Raw genomic sequence first — 17260 nt, 5'->3', positions numbered from 1 at the left:
CCTTCTGACCCCGCTAGTGGCTTTGAGGCTGCAGGTTTTCGCTGTTATTGCTAGACAGTTGACTTTCAAAGCTATTGTAAAGCTTATTGTTCGGAGATTCAGCCATTGGCTTTCTTGAAAATATGCTCTTTTAGCTAATTTCCAGAGCTCTGAAAAATTTGATTATGACAATTTTGCCAGTGTTCTTATTCTTTTTTTTTCTTTACATAGATTATCAAATGTTCTTACTCTGATATTTCCATTGATGTCCTGAAAGCACAATTTAAAAAAAAATAGGCTGAAAAAGCAAGCACAGAGTCCACAACAGGATATTCAATTTGAGTTGTTAAATATCCATTCTTATAATATTTATCATGCTAGGGACTGGGAAGGTAAGTTTTATGAGAGGTGGTTAATAGTCCTATTAAACCTTAAACACACTTCTCATTGACTCATACAATGGGGTTTGTATTAAACAATTGACACTTCAGTGTTTAATTGTGTGACTACTCTAGCAATTTGTAATGCTGACCCTTTTCTCTTTCTTTTTAAAATTTTAAATTGATTTTAGAGAAGCTTGCACACACACACACACACACACACACACACACACACACACACAACAAAGAAACATCAATTTGTTGTTCCACTTACTATTTATGCATTCATTGGTTGATTCTTTTATGTGCCCTGACCAGGGATCAAACCCACAACCTTGGCGTATCAGGGATGACACTCTAACCAACTGGGCTATGGCCAGCACTTCTCTTTCTTAATATTCTGTGCCCTCTCCTTCAAGCTCTGTTTCATGCTTTTACTGGCATGCATATGCTGTGGTTGACTTAATCTGCTTTTGGATTCAACCACTCCTGGATATGTGTCTCCTGATGTCTTCATTGAACTTCAGACCCCTTTTTATTCAATTGCTCTCAGGACTTCTTTACTTTGGCCCAGAGTACTTCATACTCAACTTATTTTATTTATTTATTTATTTATTAAATTTATTTTTTATTATGGTGTTACATATGTGTCCTTATTCCCCCATTACTCTTCCTACCCCCCCCCCCTTCATGCCCTCAACCACTTGCTGTCTGTGTCCATTGGTTAGGCTTATATGCATGCATACAAGTCCTTTGGTTGATCTCTCTTCCTTACCCCCTTCTCCCCACCTTCCTTCTGATTGATGTTTCTCTGTTTCTGGATCTATTTTTGTTCATTAGTTTATGTTGTTCATTATATTCCACAAATGAGTGAGATCATGTGATATTTATCTTTCTCTGCCTGGCTTATTTCACCTAGCATAATACTTTCCAGTTCCATCCATGCTGTTGCAAATGGTAAGAATTCCTTATTTATTTATTTATTTATTTATCTCAGCATAGTATTTCATTGTGTAAATGTACCATGATTTTTTAATCCACTCATCTGCTGGCAGTCACTTAGGCTCTTTCCAAATCTTAGCTATTGCAAATTGTTCTGCTATGAACATAGGGGTGCATATATTTTTTCTGATTGGTGTTTCTAGTTTCTTGGGATATAGTCTTAGAAGTGGGATCACTGGGTCAAATGGGAGTTCCAATTTTAACTTTTTGAGGAAACTCCATACCGTTCACAGTGGCTGCACTGGTCTGCATTCCCACCAGCAGTGCACGAGGGTCCAACCCATTTAAAAGGAGCTCTTCCTCAGGGTTATACTCATGTCCTGATAGGTTAGGCTCTTCTCCCCGATGTGTCCGTGATACAATATGGAAGTACAGCATGATACTGTTATCACTGGCTCGTTCTTCCAGGAAACAGTAAATGCTCCATATAATTTTACTGATTTTATAACTGAATCCTTGATGAGAGGAACTTCAGAAAATACGTAATAAATTATTGTCCTTGTACTTACATGCTTTGGAACTAATGGGTACCGGTCTCTTATAAAGACACTGAAGCTCAAGTTCATAGCCACATTGTCAGGGCCAGAAAGATAAAAACTCATGATGTTACCTAAGATGATGCTACTGTGTATATGTTTGTATATTTACATTTATTGACAATTCTTAAAGGCATAGGATGATACTGCACTCTGAAAAACATTTCTTTAAGTGTTCTCAATGTCATGTCTAATTTGCTTTATTGATCCTAAAAAGAGGAATAGATTCATTTTGAAGGTTTTAGCTCTCCAGATGACAGAAACAGGAGGAAAAAAAAAAAGAGTTCTCTTACTCTCAGAGGAAATATCTGGACAGAAAGAAACGCTAGCATAGAAAGAGTGCCAAAGGCTGCCATTTTAAGCTGCCATATGATTTCCCAGCTTTGTGCAGATCAAAGCCCTTTGCTTTTCTATATGAGCATGGGCTTCTTTAGACTAAGCTAATCATGCCCTTTGAGCTCTAGGCATGAGACTTCATGAATGTTAAACTTTATTTCAAAGGAAAGTATTAAAATATGCTTGCTGGCAAACACGTACTTCTGGCTTGCGGTCATTCTTCAGGTCTGTGCTTCAGGTTTCTGCTCAGAGTCACAAAGCTGAAGTAGATAGCTTCCTTTGTTCTTCTTGGCTCCCTTCCAGATCCCTTCTGCACATAACCTGGCTCTAAGTGCTATTCTGGCTGTGGCTTGTAGGAGGCAGACCCATTTGTTTCTAAAATAAATGAACGATGTGTACTTCCTTAGAGGCAAACATTTCTTTTGGTTTTAAGAGTCAGGACAGCATTAGATGACCCTAAGCCAGTTAGCAGTCTTTGTTCTGAATTCAGGGTAAAAAAAATGAGATGATTAGAGTAAGGTGAATATGTAAAGGAAAATAAATTAGGCAGGAAAATGAAGCAAGAAGTAATTCTTTTCCCGCTTGTTTTCTCTCCATCCTCTCTTATCAGAGCTGATTCTATTGGGAGCACCAACATAACAAGATGTGCTGAGTTGTTTAGGGAGATTACAAGAGAATCCTATCTTTGTTAGTCTCCTAAAGGGAGTCAAATTCAATTTTGACATATAAAAGTTTGGTAGTTGTGAGCTGCATATTTTAAAAGAAAAAAAAAATACTTTCTGTAGAGCTTTAGTATCTATTTCGCACCCATAAAATTGTATTGAAATTACTTCTTAATTTCCATACAGAGAACATTAAGGATAATGATAATGTCCTAGATTCAAACGAAATAACAAGTTTTTACTTATTTATTTTTTAATCCTCACCAAATTTTAAAACTGATTTTGGAGAGAAAGAAAGGAAGAGAAAAGAGAGCCAGAGAGCCAGAAACAAAGGTGTGAGAAATGTCATTTGGTTGCCTCCCGTATGTACCCTGACCAAGGATTAAATCCTCAAACTAGGTATGTGCCCTGATCAAGAATCAAACCCGCAACCTTTTGGTATATGGTACAACACTTCAACCAACTGAGCCATCCAGTCAGTGCACACATTTTTATTTTAATTACAAAGTTTAATATTTTCTCTTTAAATCTTTGGCCTGAACTGCCAAAGTAAAATGACTATTTTGAATCTGTCTTTTGTAAAAAATCACCCATTTATAGGCACAATAAATAAGAATAAAAAGATAGCTTCTGTACATATATTTTTTGCAAAACCAATAAGTTATTAAATTGAATGACTAGAGTACTTCCAGAATCATAAAAATGTGCAGTAAAATGATATGCACAAACTTGTCCTAAGTTATGACCAAAATCATGAAGCTTTTAAGAGCTAAGCATCCTAATATTATCTTTCTATCATAAAATACAATAGTATATAACTAGGTAATAGAACATATAATGAAACATAATCTAATACTTATAACATACGCATGATTCATATTGTATGAAGAATATAATATTACTCTCTGATATTTATAACCATTTATATATTGTCATTTTTATCTTCTCAAATAAAAGAGATTTGGATTGATTTTTAGTTAAATATGGAAATTACTGCCCTTCAATTTTTAAAAATTATTTTATTGATTTTTTACAGAGAGGAAGAGAGAGGGATAGAGAGCTAGAAACATCGATGAGAGAGAGACATAAACCAGCTGCCTCCTGCACACTCCTTACTGGGGATGTGCCCTCAACCAATGTACATGCCCATGACCAGAATCAAACCCGGGACCCTTCAGTCCACAGACCAACACTATCCACTGAGCCAAACCAGTTTCGGCTGCCCTTCAATTTTTAATGGAATAAGATAAACCTTTGCAAATATACATGTTTTTCAATTTTAACATGTTAAATTCACAAATATCAAAATTGCTCAATTTTGAAATAGTTTGGTGTATATGTCACATCACTAAATGTTCATTATATATCAAAGGAATGCATGAGAATCTTTGGGGCACCATATTTACACAAAGTCACATACAATAGAGGGAATGCTGTTATTATTTAACATTTAGGAAGAATGCATTGTGCTCCTACACGATAGAGAGGCAGCCTGGGCTCTTATATTTTTAGTGGCAAACTGATTGCCCCACCAAGTGCCACTACTAATATAAACTCTTGACTCTGTGCTGTCAGATATTGTTCTAATGGCTTCTTGGGGATTTTCTCCCTCTATATTATGACATAGAATTATTACCCTAATTTTATAGAGGAGAAAACTGAGACATTATTGGTTAAATAATGTATTCAGAAAACACAGAGAGGCATTGCTTAATTGGAATCCAAATAAGTTCTGGAACCTAAGCCTTTAGCCATTATGTATGCCATACTAGCACTCTGCCACTACACACACACACACACACACAAAATGCATACTCTCATTGTGTGGCTAAATGTTTGTATATATTTCACTTCCTGTCTCAATTTTTTCCCCTTTGGCACAAAGTCTGTTGTGGATTTTAGTGAATTGCTTTGGATCTCTCTCTCTCTCTCTCTCTCTCTCTCTCTCTCTCTCTCTCTCTCTATATATATATATATATATATATATATATATATATATATAAAATTATATATATAATTGTATTATATTATAATAATTATATATATGTATATATAATTAATCCTCACTGGATTAATCCTCCTCACTGGATTTTCCATTGATTATTTGAGAGAGTGAAAGGGAAGGGGAGACAGAAAGATCAATGTGAGAGAGACATATCGATTGGTTGCCACCTACACACACCCTGACACGGGCCAGGACCCAGCCTGCAACCAAGGTACATGCCCTTGACTGGAATCAAACCTTTCAGTCCACAGGTTGAAGCTCTATCCACTGAGCCAAATGGCTAGGGTAGAGCTCTATATTCTTTATCCCCATCTCTCTTATCCTGGTAGACTTCTTAATGGAGGACATTTGAAACTGTTCCTCTTTCAGTTTTTGTTTTTTTTTAAATCAATCACTGCAACTTACTTAGAGATGCGCTGAACTTATCTTCTTAAAGGTTGTTCTCACGGAAGCAGAAACTGCATGGAAACATTTTATTTTTTCTGATGTCTTTTATTTATAGATTCTGTTACAGTGTGTCTCAAATATAACTACAATTCAATTGATGACAAACTCAAACTCAAATATGAGCATTCATAGATGTATAAAATTTGTAAAGACTTCTATGTAAACAGCATATTATATTCATGGCTATTCATTTATTTTTGTGAAGCAATTCTTGTTTTCTTCAAGAACATAACATAATAAACCAGAGCTATTTAAATAAATTAGTGGCCTCTATACATAGGTCCTAAATCCAGGCCAATTACTTGGTCATCCTAACTTAACTGGCCCACATTTCATTATGTACTTTCATTAGCATTTCTCCAAAATTTCTATTTAGAACTGATTTATTTACATAAGCATTTTATCTTAACTCTTTGTAATAAAGATATTAAAAACTCTATAAAATCATGATGGACATTTTGGGTTGAGATTTAACAATCAGCATTTAAGAATCATCCCCCAAGTCACTTACATCTTTTGTAAATGATGTAATAATCAAAAAGGTAAAATGAAATTCTCCCACTTTTATCTAAATTTATATGTTTAGATATGTGTTCAAATATGTTTCCATTTTATTCTCACTTAAATTTTGCATTGTAACTGCCATTCCACATCACTAGGTGAAATGAGTTCAGTGATTATATAATTTAAACATCAGTATGACAATGCCTTGGGGGGTGATATTTCATAACCAGAACAAAACAGTAATCTATATGAATAGTGTACTTTTTCTTCAAATTTACACTGTACTTGAATGATCTCTTACTTTCAATATTGTTCTTAATTGACAAAAAGTCAAAACTAGACTTTCCTGGGAAAACATATATATGTACAAAAACCAAGTATTATATATATATATATATATATATATATATATATATATATATATATATATATATATATTTAATTATAGTTCAGCATGAAAGAGAAAAAGCAACTTTATCATTTTTTGAAATGCTCTGAAGAAACTGTGTTGATAAATCAATTGCCAGTATTTTTTCTTTTACATAAAAATCAAGACATGTAAAAACATTGAGTAAACCCCACATAAATATGCAAAATGCAGTTGTATTTATGCATGTTTAAAATAATAAGGGTAGACTTACTTCAAATTTAAGGTGATATTAACTTATTAATTTAATGTTTTAAAAATCTTACAAATATAATATGTTTTGTATGATTCCCTAATTAAAATGTCAAAATGTATTTTGAATAGGCTTAGCAGTTATGTGATGTAATGCTCTACAGAGTCTAGGTAAACACTGGATGGTATCTTTCATATTAAATTAAAAAATGGCTCAAATAATCAAAGATGAATGATTAAACATAGATGTAAAGAATTTTTGGCTCTAAATTTAATTTCATATTTACCTTATGACAAATGTCTATAGGTGACAATCTCTGTCATGGGTATTATAAAATACATCAGAATTAAAAATTTTTCTTGCTAGGATGTTCTGTGGAAATGTCTGTTTCTATCTGACTTTCCCATATCTATGATTGGCTATGATTCTTAGTCTCTCCTTTCTGTCTCATTCTCCACCCATACCTCTTCATCTCTAAAAGTATGTTAGAATATTCTTTATTTTAACTAGCCATAACAACAAAAAAATATGTTCAAGTACTGGTTAAAGAATTATAATTCATGTTCCCTTTTAACTTAAAATAGCAAATGAATCAAATGTCTTCTAGATGTTTGCTTTGAAATTCCCACAAAATCTAAATAGAACTGCTTTCTCCTTACATCACTCAATTTTGCCTACAAATGTATAACTCGTTAGGAGAAAGACCTCATATTCCTGAAATGAGATGAAAAACTGCATCATGGCCATTCTTTTTAAGCCACTATTAACCAGAATTTCTTAAAAGCTAGATTTATAACCCTTGGTAAGAGGACACCAGCAAAAGTAAAATGAATCATATGCTCAGTGAGTTATAAGCTCGGGGTACTTTATTGATTGATGTACAATATACCTCATAGTCATGGAATTTTAAGTACAAAGTGACATCCTCCTCATTTTCAGATGAAAGATTAGCCATCTAAAAGGACTGCTTGTACAAATTAGGAGAGTAAATTAAGTGACAAGAAAGCAAGTTGGCAAGAATCCCAGTCGAATGCTTTTATCGTTCATTCTAAAGTCTATTTTGAGTTGAAAGTTTGTCTGATATTATAATTTCAAAGTTTGTCACATATATTTAGGATGGTATAGAGATGACCGAGTAAATGCTTTGTTCCAGTCATGTGCAATGGTATTAAATAGCAACCTGCATATCAGGAAGCACTTCAGTGAAGGGAAATAACAATTTTGCTTAGTGCTAAAGAATGACTAAACAATACTGCCTGAGACAGCAGAAAGAAATGTGACAAAAAAGATAAAAAGTTGTGTCATCATTGGCATTTTGGGGCAGCACAGTATAGTGTGAGATTATATAAATAATAGTAAATAAAGCTTTCTTCAGTTACTTCTTTTTAAAATTATCTTCATTTTTTTTCTTTTGAGGGAAGTGATATGTAGTACTTGGAATAATTTTTCATGTTCTTTGGTTGTATAAACTAAGAAGAATATAAAAAATACAGGCTATAAAGCACAATACTCTAAAGGTAAATCTTAATTCTGATTGTTACACGAGTCAAGATAAATGAAAAGTATTTGTTGAAATGAATAGTCTACACATGTTTTTCATTCCATAGCATTTTATAAGGAACATATAAATTGGTTCTGATGCAATATAGAATAAATTTAAGCACCTCAAAATATAGAATGACCTCTGTACATGGATAAAAGTGTTTTGTTCCCTAACACTAACACGTTTTAACTAAACATTCATTACTGATGTCCATTCCTTCTAGCAGGGTATTTCAGGGCAGAGCCAAGACAAAATACTTTTGTAGATGTCCAATATAGATGTGTGTGTGTGTGTGTGTGTGTGTGTGTGTGTGTGTGTGTGTGTTTGCATGGGATGTTTACAATCCTGTAAAAAGATGACAAGGCAGTTGTGAGGATTTCCTACATGGTCTTGGGAATCTTTAAAAGCAAATAAAATTAAATTAACTTTGCTTGCTGTAATCAATAATCCCTATAGAGTTACTCTACAATTCTTACGGAATCATTTACCAGTGCAAAAATAGCCATTTGGTAATGCTGCCCACCTATCTTAAGGAATCAGAGCTAGTGACTGCACTGACTTTGAGAATATTTTGGTAAAAAGTTTTGGCATAGACCTCCTTAGAAGAGTCTTATTGACACAAATAAATCACCTTCACAGGCTGTAAACAGTGTACTAAATTTGAAGCTCTATTTTTTGCTTTCCTTGCCATCTTTTCCTTTGTCTTCCTTTTCTGTTTTGTCTTTTTCATATTTCTCTTTGTCTGGTTTTGTTACACTATCATATGAAGGTGGAGAGACGGTAGATGGGGTTACATCTGGTTTTTCTGGACTCAAGTTCTCATTAACTTTATCAAAACCCGTATCTTCTTTACGGGGCAAATCATCTCTGTCTCCATCCTTTATGTATATACTTGATATATTTTTGACGTTTTGCATTAAGCGGTGACGTCTGTAAGCACGCTGAATAAGAGTAGCAGACACATCCTCTTGTTTTCGTTTTAGTGTAGTGGTGATGGGTTCATACGACACTTTGGAAGGATTTGCTGACATGAACCTTTCTTCCATCTGTGAACGGAGAGAGTCCATCTCTCCACCTTCACCCAAAACACGCTTTGTAAAAGCAAATAAGATGTCAAGACAATGAATCCGGTCGCCATTGACCATGGGCAGGTCCATGGCGATGAGCTGGACTTTGTTTGGTTTTGCTATGAGAAGAGGAGGGTCTAAGGCAGCTGCAAAGTCAGAGAGTTTTCTATATTCTATAAACTGGGTGGCATCAGGATCAAACTTCTCCCAAACCTTGTAGAACATCTCAAAGTCATCCTCACTAAGAGGTTCAGTACTTTCCTCAGTGGCGACACTGAAGTTCTCCAGGATGACAGCGATGTACATGTTCACCACCACCAGAAAGGATATGATGATGTAGCTGACAAAATAGAATATCCCGACAGATGGGCTGCCACAGTCTCCTTCAACTGAACTTCCTGGATGAACCTTTTTAGGGTCACAGTCTGGGGGCCCACTGTTGAGAATAGGTGCCAGCAGCCCGTCCCAGCCAGCAGAGGTGGTGATCTGGAACAGGCAGATCATGCTGTTGCCAAAGGTTTCGAAGTTGAACATGTCATTAATTCCAGCTTCCTTTTTAACATAAGCAAAACTGGACATCCCAAAGATGGCATAGATGAACATGACCAGGAAGAGCAGGAGGCCAATGTTAAACAGCGCAGGGAGGGACATCATCAGAGCAAAGAGCAGCGTGCGGATCCCTTTGGCCCCTTTGATCAGACGCAGGATGCGGCCAATCCTGGCGAGACGGATCACTCGGAACAGGGTAGGGGACACAAAATATTTTTCTATCAGCTCAGCCAGAAACATGCCTGGCAAGGAGGGAAAGAATAAAAGAATATATATTTAAATTTCCATGCTATAGAAAGTCTAGACTCTAAATAGTTTTATCTGCCAGCCTCTCTCTTACAATTTCAGGACTGTCATTTTATTAAAAATTTTTTATAGCAATTAGAGTATTAAGCAATACCATAAGAAAATGCTTACTCTTACTACTGCAACATTTTCCCTCCTTCACTAAGTTGATGGGCATTTAAATTTTTCCCTCCACAGTAATTTTCCTAATTATAAGTATAATGCCTACTCATGTAGAAAATTCATGCAATACAGTAAATGCAAAAAAGGAAATGTAAATCACCTGAAACATCACCAACCATAACTATTGTCAATATTTTGTTGAGTATCACTCCTCAGTTTTCTATGCAAGCACACACACATATATACACACATGAATGTAATCATGTTACACATAAGCATTCATTTTTGGTAATCTATTTTAGTCCCTTAACATCATGAAAATATTTCCATAGAAATGACAAATAATTTCTTTTTTTCAATATTAGTTAAATTATTGCATATGTCTTCATTTTCCCCCATCAACCCCTTCCTGGCCACTCCCACCCCCACCACTCCCACCCCCTAGGACATGCTCCCACCTCCCAGTGTCCATGTCCAGTAGTTATGCATAAAAGTTCTTTGGTTGATCTCTTACCACCCCATCCCCTGCCTTTCCTCTGAGGTTTGATAGTTTGTTCAATGCTTCTCTTAAGTAATTTGTTATAACTATTATAAAATGCTCTGTCAAAATAACCACACAGTGAAGAATGTTATGTTGTTTCCAATTTATGATATCCTCAATCTCTTCCTAAAATTTATAATTAAAAAATACTTGCAATCCTAAAATACTGGGCAGGACATGTACAGGTAATGAATGAGCAGAAGAATATAAAAATAGTGATGATAATGAAAAGGGAAGGAAGTAAAAAATCATGTACTGACATTCATAAACATGACTGGGGTTGGTAGAGAAATGATCATTTTGTAGACTTGCCAAGTATTAAAACCATAAGAAATGAAGATGACATTTCTTGAGACCTTTACTTTGGCCTCAGGAAGAATTTTCATGAAGAGTCACCAATAACCTGGCTATTAACATTATCATTCTTCAAAGGGCAGTTCACATATGTGCTAAAACTGGAAATAATTTCAGACTCTGCGTTGGTCTTCTCTGATATACCTACATATAGAAGCAATTGCTAAGATTATGAAGGGTAACCTTGGAAATCAAATATTAGATCAAGTGGTATTATTTGCTCTCAACAAATAGAAAACTTGGGGCTTTGAGGCCTTTAGTGAGAACTCAAATTCTGACATGAAGGCATTTGCTTTGTAAATTTTTTTTTTAAGGTTTCTTCATTCTTTCATTTAACTTACGCAAAGGTAAATTTATATTCAAGAATTCAGGACCTTCTCTGAGTATCTGTGAGCTTAGTTCCATTCAATATAAAAATCTGGTTAATAGATGTACTTACCTACAATGGAGATAATCACAATCACAAAATCAAAAATGTTCCATCCTACTGTGAAGTAGTAGTGTCTGAGGGAGATAAGTTTCAGCACACATTCTCCAGTGAAGAGGATAATGAAGACCACATTTATCCAGTAGAGGACATTAGTCATGTATGGGCTTTGTCCCTCTTTTTCTACCATCATGGTTACCATGTTGAGGCAGATAAGAACCATAATGCTGATATCAAAAACTTGGTTTGTTACTAGGTCAAATATACATCCTTGAAATTTGTTCTGCAAATAAACAAGAATAATGTGGAATATAGAGTAAACTTAGCAAGTAGTATCCACTAATCATTACATTAGCAAAACATTAAAAAAAAGATATCAGTCTTCAAAACATGCATAAATTATCCCTGGTCATAGTTTTGTGCTTTCTACAAGAAATATTATTAATGAGTTAAATCAAAGTCAGAATGAATGAAACATTCTGTTGTTGTTTTTCAATATACCAGACTGATATTCAGTTAGCCTTGTATTCTTACACTAGAGGCCCAGTGCATAAATTCATGCACTGGCGGAGGGGGGTGTCCCTCAGCCCAGGCCACACCCTCTCCAATCTGGCACCTTTTGAGGGTGGTTGGACATCCCTCTCACAATCCAGGATTGCTGGCTCCCTACTGCCCTTCCCTGCAGGCCTGGTCCCCCCTCCAACTGTCCTCCCCTACAGGCCTGTTCCCCCAAACTGCTATCCCCTGCAGGCCTTGCCCCCTTCCCCCATCTGCTCTCCCCTGCTGGCCTTGTCCTCCCCAACTGCCCTGCTCTTCTGGCCTGGTCACCCCTAACTTCCCACAACTACCCTCCCCTGCAAGCCATATTATGTACGTATGGGGGCAGCCATCTTTGACCACATGGGGATGGCCATCTTGTGTCTTAGAATGATGATCAATTTGCATATTACTCTTTTATTAGATAGAATTGGCTGTTAAGTATATCTACCCTAGTATGTTTTATTCAACCTAAAGTACATTCATCTTCATATTCTACAGGCCACTGCAGGAATATGTTGTGTAGCTATGTTAAAAGTAAATGCATATGTAATTATTTTTCATTTTTATAGAAAAATTAAAAAATAAGAAGGAATATTAAGATACAGTGTTTAACCCTCTCACATCTCAGCTCAGCCTCTAGAATTCAAATACCTAGGTTTAGTTCTCAAACTCCAGCTCTCCCTAATTGTTTGGCATCCTCTGTGCCCGTTTCAGAGTCCATAAAATTGGATAATAATAATAATTCCTACCTCATAAGAGTTCTTATAGGAATTAAATGAGTTAAAATATGTAGAGTTCTTAGAACAGTGTCTAGCTCATAGTAAGAGCTACAGAATCATTACTGCTATTTAGAGACTAAAATACAGACTGGGAGATGTGGAGCTGGCTAACATAATAAAAATATATTTGTTAAGCACTCAAAAAAAAGATACAGTGCTTAAAATACATATATTAAGTTTTATAAAGACTTTTGTTCAAAACAGCAATTTTGTTCCAATTTTTTTCAAAATTAATTCTAATCATTTATGCTTAAGAAAATGTTGTGTATTAAAGTTGAATAAAATAATTCGAATATATATATATATATATATATATATATATATATATATATATATATATATATATATTTTTTTTTTTTACCCCTGGCCGAGGTATTGGCTTTTGTGGTTTCTTAGATCCCAGCTTTTTCATTGCATTATAATATTTCTTCTGTTCTTCTGTCATAAAGATGTCTTGACCTCCAAGGTAAAAAAAAAATAAAGAAATCTAGTTAAAACCAGAATCGTTGTCTAGATTTTTCCTCAGATTATTAGGATTACCTATGTGTAGGCACATGACTCTCCATACTTAATATAATGTGTATATATAAAGTATATGTATTACATGTAATAATTATTTAGTTCTGAAATCCTTAACTTGTAGGATCCTGGAGTTAAAGATAATCTAGTTTTGGTATCTCTTTAGTTTTTTTGGGGTTAGGGATATTCAGTTTTCTATTATATTATATCGTAAAAGATTTATCAAATGCCTGTATAATAACTAGACTGTCCTTTCTGTCTTAGAGTGCTCTAATTCACCTAATTAGTCATGTATGGGCTTTGTCCCTCTTTTTCTACCATCATGCTAGTTGATATGCAGTCTTTATGTAATTTTAATATTCATCTGATCTATTGACAGTAGGCATGAGAGAGAGCCTTCATACCAATGTCAGGAGAAGCCTAGATCCTTTATTGCATACTGATGAGGGCTGAATATCATAGCATATCAAAAATTTACCAAGAAAAGCTAGAAAAACACTGGGAAGAGAATTCTGACTTAGAAGAAAAAGTCAAAGTACAGATTTTATATTTTTTTGATGATGCATACCCTAGTTGGCAACATAATGAAGGAAGGAGAAAACTAAGAGGAGATTATAAAGTGTTCCAATAGTTAAAACAGAAATCTCCAGGGATGCCTCATTAGCAATATTTAACACATCTTAATTTCTAATACATGTATCATATCTTCTGTTATAATATAAACTTAAGCTTAGGAGCCATATCTTATGTTGTTTTTCCTTAAGCACCAGCCTAAGACATACCACTCAGAATGGAATGAAGTAACATTTGTGAAAAGTGTTTTTAATAAATAATTAGTGCATTAATTTTTCTTAATTATTCAATCCTCTACAGGGAACATTGAAAAAACAGGATAGTTGCCATATTGTTTAAAAATAATTCTGACTTAGAAGATTATTTTCTGTGTAGAGATAAATGAGATAAATATATTTTTTAAAAATAAATGAAGTTCTAATGAAGAAATTATTAATTGATATAAAATTAAATTTCATATTATATTTTTTTGGAAAATAATTGTTTCTTTTTTTCAGTGCAATGAAAGAAACTTAAAATACTTATCTTCTTTTTCTGTTGGTTGAAATTATCTATGATGACACCAATGAACAAGTTCAAAGTGAAGAATGACCCAAAGATGATAAAGACGACAAAATAAATATACATGTAGAGGTTGTATTCATATATGGGTTGCTTGTCAACCTACAAAATTAAAAGTAATTAACAAAAGTTAATATGTTGACAATACATTCATCACTTTCCCTTTTCACATGGTTTCCTAAGGTAATCCAAACAATGCTATTCTAGTGAGTTAGCTTTTTCAGGAGCCATAATATTAGTGATGTTCAACAAAATCATTCTTAAAATTTTTTCCAACATTAAGTACTTACAACATGTTTACTAAGTACATGAATATAACATTGAAATGACTACAAAGGGTTTAACCATATAAAGTACTTCTTCTCACATTGGTAGTACAATTTAGTAACAAAAAGACCTAAAACTGTGGCCGGCAAACTGCAGCTCGTGAGCCATATGTAGCTCTTTGGTCCCTTGAGTGTGCCTCTTCCACAAAATACCAAGGCCTGGGCGAGACTATTTTAAAGAAGTAGCATTAGAAGAAGTTTAAGTTTAAAAAATTTTTCAAAAGAAATTTCAATCATTGTACTGTTTATATTTGGCTCTGTTGATTAATGAGTATGCCCACCATTGACCTAAAGTATGTTTTTTATTTCCTAGAAAAAAAATGTAGAAGAAATGACACCATATTTATATAAATTTTGTTTTATTTTTGTTTTCATTTCATTACAGAAATGTCTTCACTGGATTTAGCTTTCTTAGTGTGGAAGTTATTTAATATAAATGCTTCCATGGCACTTTAAAATATAAAATTGGCCCAGCTGGTGTGCTCAATGGTTGGCATCATTTGATCCCAGTCAGGGCGTATGCCTGGGTTGCAGCTTGATCCCCAGCAGGGGACATGCAGGAGACAGCTGACCAGTGATTCTCTGTCATCATTGATGTTCCTATCTTCTTCCCCTTCTCCTTTCCTCTCTCTGAAATGAATTTAAAAATTTTAAATATAAAAATAAAAACTATTAATAAAATATATTATTTCATTTTTATTCTGATAAACTTTATTTACTGTACACTTACTATTTTCAGGCTGTGCTAAGTGCTCTACTTGCATTTTCTTGTTGGATCCCCAGGTAGGCACTGAATTATTTTTCAATTTGAATAATAATCAATAAACACACTCAAAGAACCGATTTGTTCAGATTCAGTTGCACAGCTTGCATGATATGGTAGAGCCAGAATTTGAGTCAAGGTCTGTCTCCAAATGCTGCATACCTCATCGCTAGGCTACTATTGGGTGGAAGTTTGTCAGTCTGTGTGTACATACCAAGGACTGGCTCCTTGTTGCCACTGTTTGAAAATGGCTAAAAGAAACTAAGGAGCTCTGTAAACTTGTAGATTTTAGTTTAATGTTGACCAATACTTACATTAACAGAATCAACAGCTGCATACATAATATCCATCCATCCCTTAAATGTTGCCTGCAAATATAACATTTATAGAATCATACTTTTAAGCAGCAACACATGAGTTTAGTCCTTTAATATTATATGCATTAAGTCATATCAAATCACTACATTTTGCTGTATTTCAAAATACCAATTTAATATAAAGGTGCTATGTCAAGGAAAAAAGGGACACATTGTGGGGTCATATTCTAAGTCTTACTCCTAGTCAGTTATTTCCAGGCTATTACAATTCCTGAAATGTTTGCATATGATTTTTATTTTTCCAGAGGTAGAGGATAGTTTTATAAAAATAAAATACAGGAAACAATTTATCTTCATTTCTTAAGGGTGCTTTGTGTTAATGAGAAGTCCCTCTCATTCCCAGGTAGTGCAAAACTAGCAGTCCAAAAAAATGACTATCCACTTTGGAGCAATATTCAGAAGGTGCAATGGCGAGGGGTCAAATGACGACAAGTCATTTTTATAGGCAATTGTTCTAGTTGACACCAAGTCTCTTTTTAAAGTCACAAAGTACTTTAACTTCTAGTTAGCAGGTTATTTAAAATAATGACTTCTGTCAGTGTCCACTACAATATCAAGAATTCATGAAAGGGGTCACTTACAACTTGAAGCAAAGACAGGTAACCAAGTCCAACATTATCGAAGTTCACTTTCAGGTTCTTCCATCGCACATCTTGACTAAGATTTATCAGTGCAAGACACTCGGTTTTATTTTGAACTTTGCTTGTAGGAAACCGTATCCCATCTGTGGTGTTAACACACTCATAGAATTTGCCCGCAAACAAATTTACTCCCATGATGCTAAATATTAGCCAGAATATAAGACACACAAGTAGCACATTCATGATGGAAGGAATTGCACCGATGAGCGCATTCACGACCACCTGGTATTCAAAGAAAGAGAAGAATGATTAGGATTCATAAAAATGTTAAATGGGCAACATTAATGAGACAAAATGCAGAATTAATGATATTAGAAAAGCCACCCTTAAATGTTTAAGACATCAAATCAAGCAATCAACATATGTTAATTGAATGCCTACTATGTGCTCAGCAGTATGCCAATCAAGACAAAACAAGACAAGAGACCTGTGATATACATGTTTAGAAAAATACATGATGGACAGGCAGTGAAACTATGAGTAACAAAACAAAACAAAATAACTAAGATGCCACGGAAGCTGAAATAAATGAAACAAATAAATAAAAAATAACAAACCAAAACCTGATACATGTAAGGTGAAGTCGTAAAATCTGCATACTCTAGAAAAAAAATTTATAAACATAAATCATAAAAAAATAAATAAAATGTACAGTTAAAAGTTTATAGTCCTAGAATTACTTGTGCTAAAATTCTCCCATATAGACAAATTGGTGGTATGTATTAGCTGGAGTTAAGATTAAGAATCATTTAGTGGTAGGAACCCTTTAGATTTAATTGATTCTGCTAGTGTGTGTGATGTGAATTCAGTGAAGACCTTGG

At 34.4% G+C, this 17260-nt stretch overlaps 1 protein-coding gene across 6 annotated transcripts in view; it reads right to left on the bottom strand.

Moving 5' to 3' along the window:
* Positions 1 to 7319: 7319 nt before the first annotated feature.
* The window catches only part of SCN9A (sodium voltage-gated channel alpha subunit 9), a 72073-nt gene continuing 62132 nt past the window's right edge, over positions 7320 to 17260 (bottom strand). For all 6 annotated transcript variants that reach the window (XM_036421869.2, XM_036421864.2, XM_036421866.2 and 3 more), the window contains 6 exons: positions 16380 to 16661; positions 15736 to 15789; positions 14297 to 14434; positions 13041 to 13145; positions 11373 to 11643; positions 7320 to 9872 (listed from right to left, as the gene is read on the bottom strand). In XM_036421869.2, coding sequence (XP_036277762.1) covers positions 8683 to 9872; positions 11373 to 11643; positions 13041 to 13145; positions 14297 to 14434; positions 15736 to 15789; positions 16380 to 16661 — 2040 coding nt within the window. In that variant the 3' untranslated portion in view covers positions 7320 to 8682. The remainder of the gene's footprint in view (positions 9873 to 11372; positions 11644 to 13040; positions 13146 to 14296; positions 14435 to 15735; positions 15790 to 16379; positions 16662 to 17260) is intronic.

Source organism: Pipistrellus kuhlii, unplaced genomic scaffold (genome assembly GCF_014108245.1).
Source record: "Pipistrellus kuhlii isolate mPipKuh1 unplaced genomic scaffold, mPipKuh1.p scaffold_m20_p_7, whole genome shotgun sequence".
In the NCBI taxonomy this organism is placed as follows: Eukaryota; Metazoa; Chordata; class Mammalia; order Chiroptera; family Vespertilionidae; genus Pipistrellus; species Pipistrellus kuhlii.
Note: the sequence above shows the minus strand (reverse complement) of the source record. Positions and strands in the feature narration are given on the sequence as shown.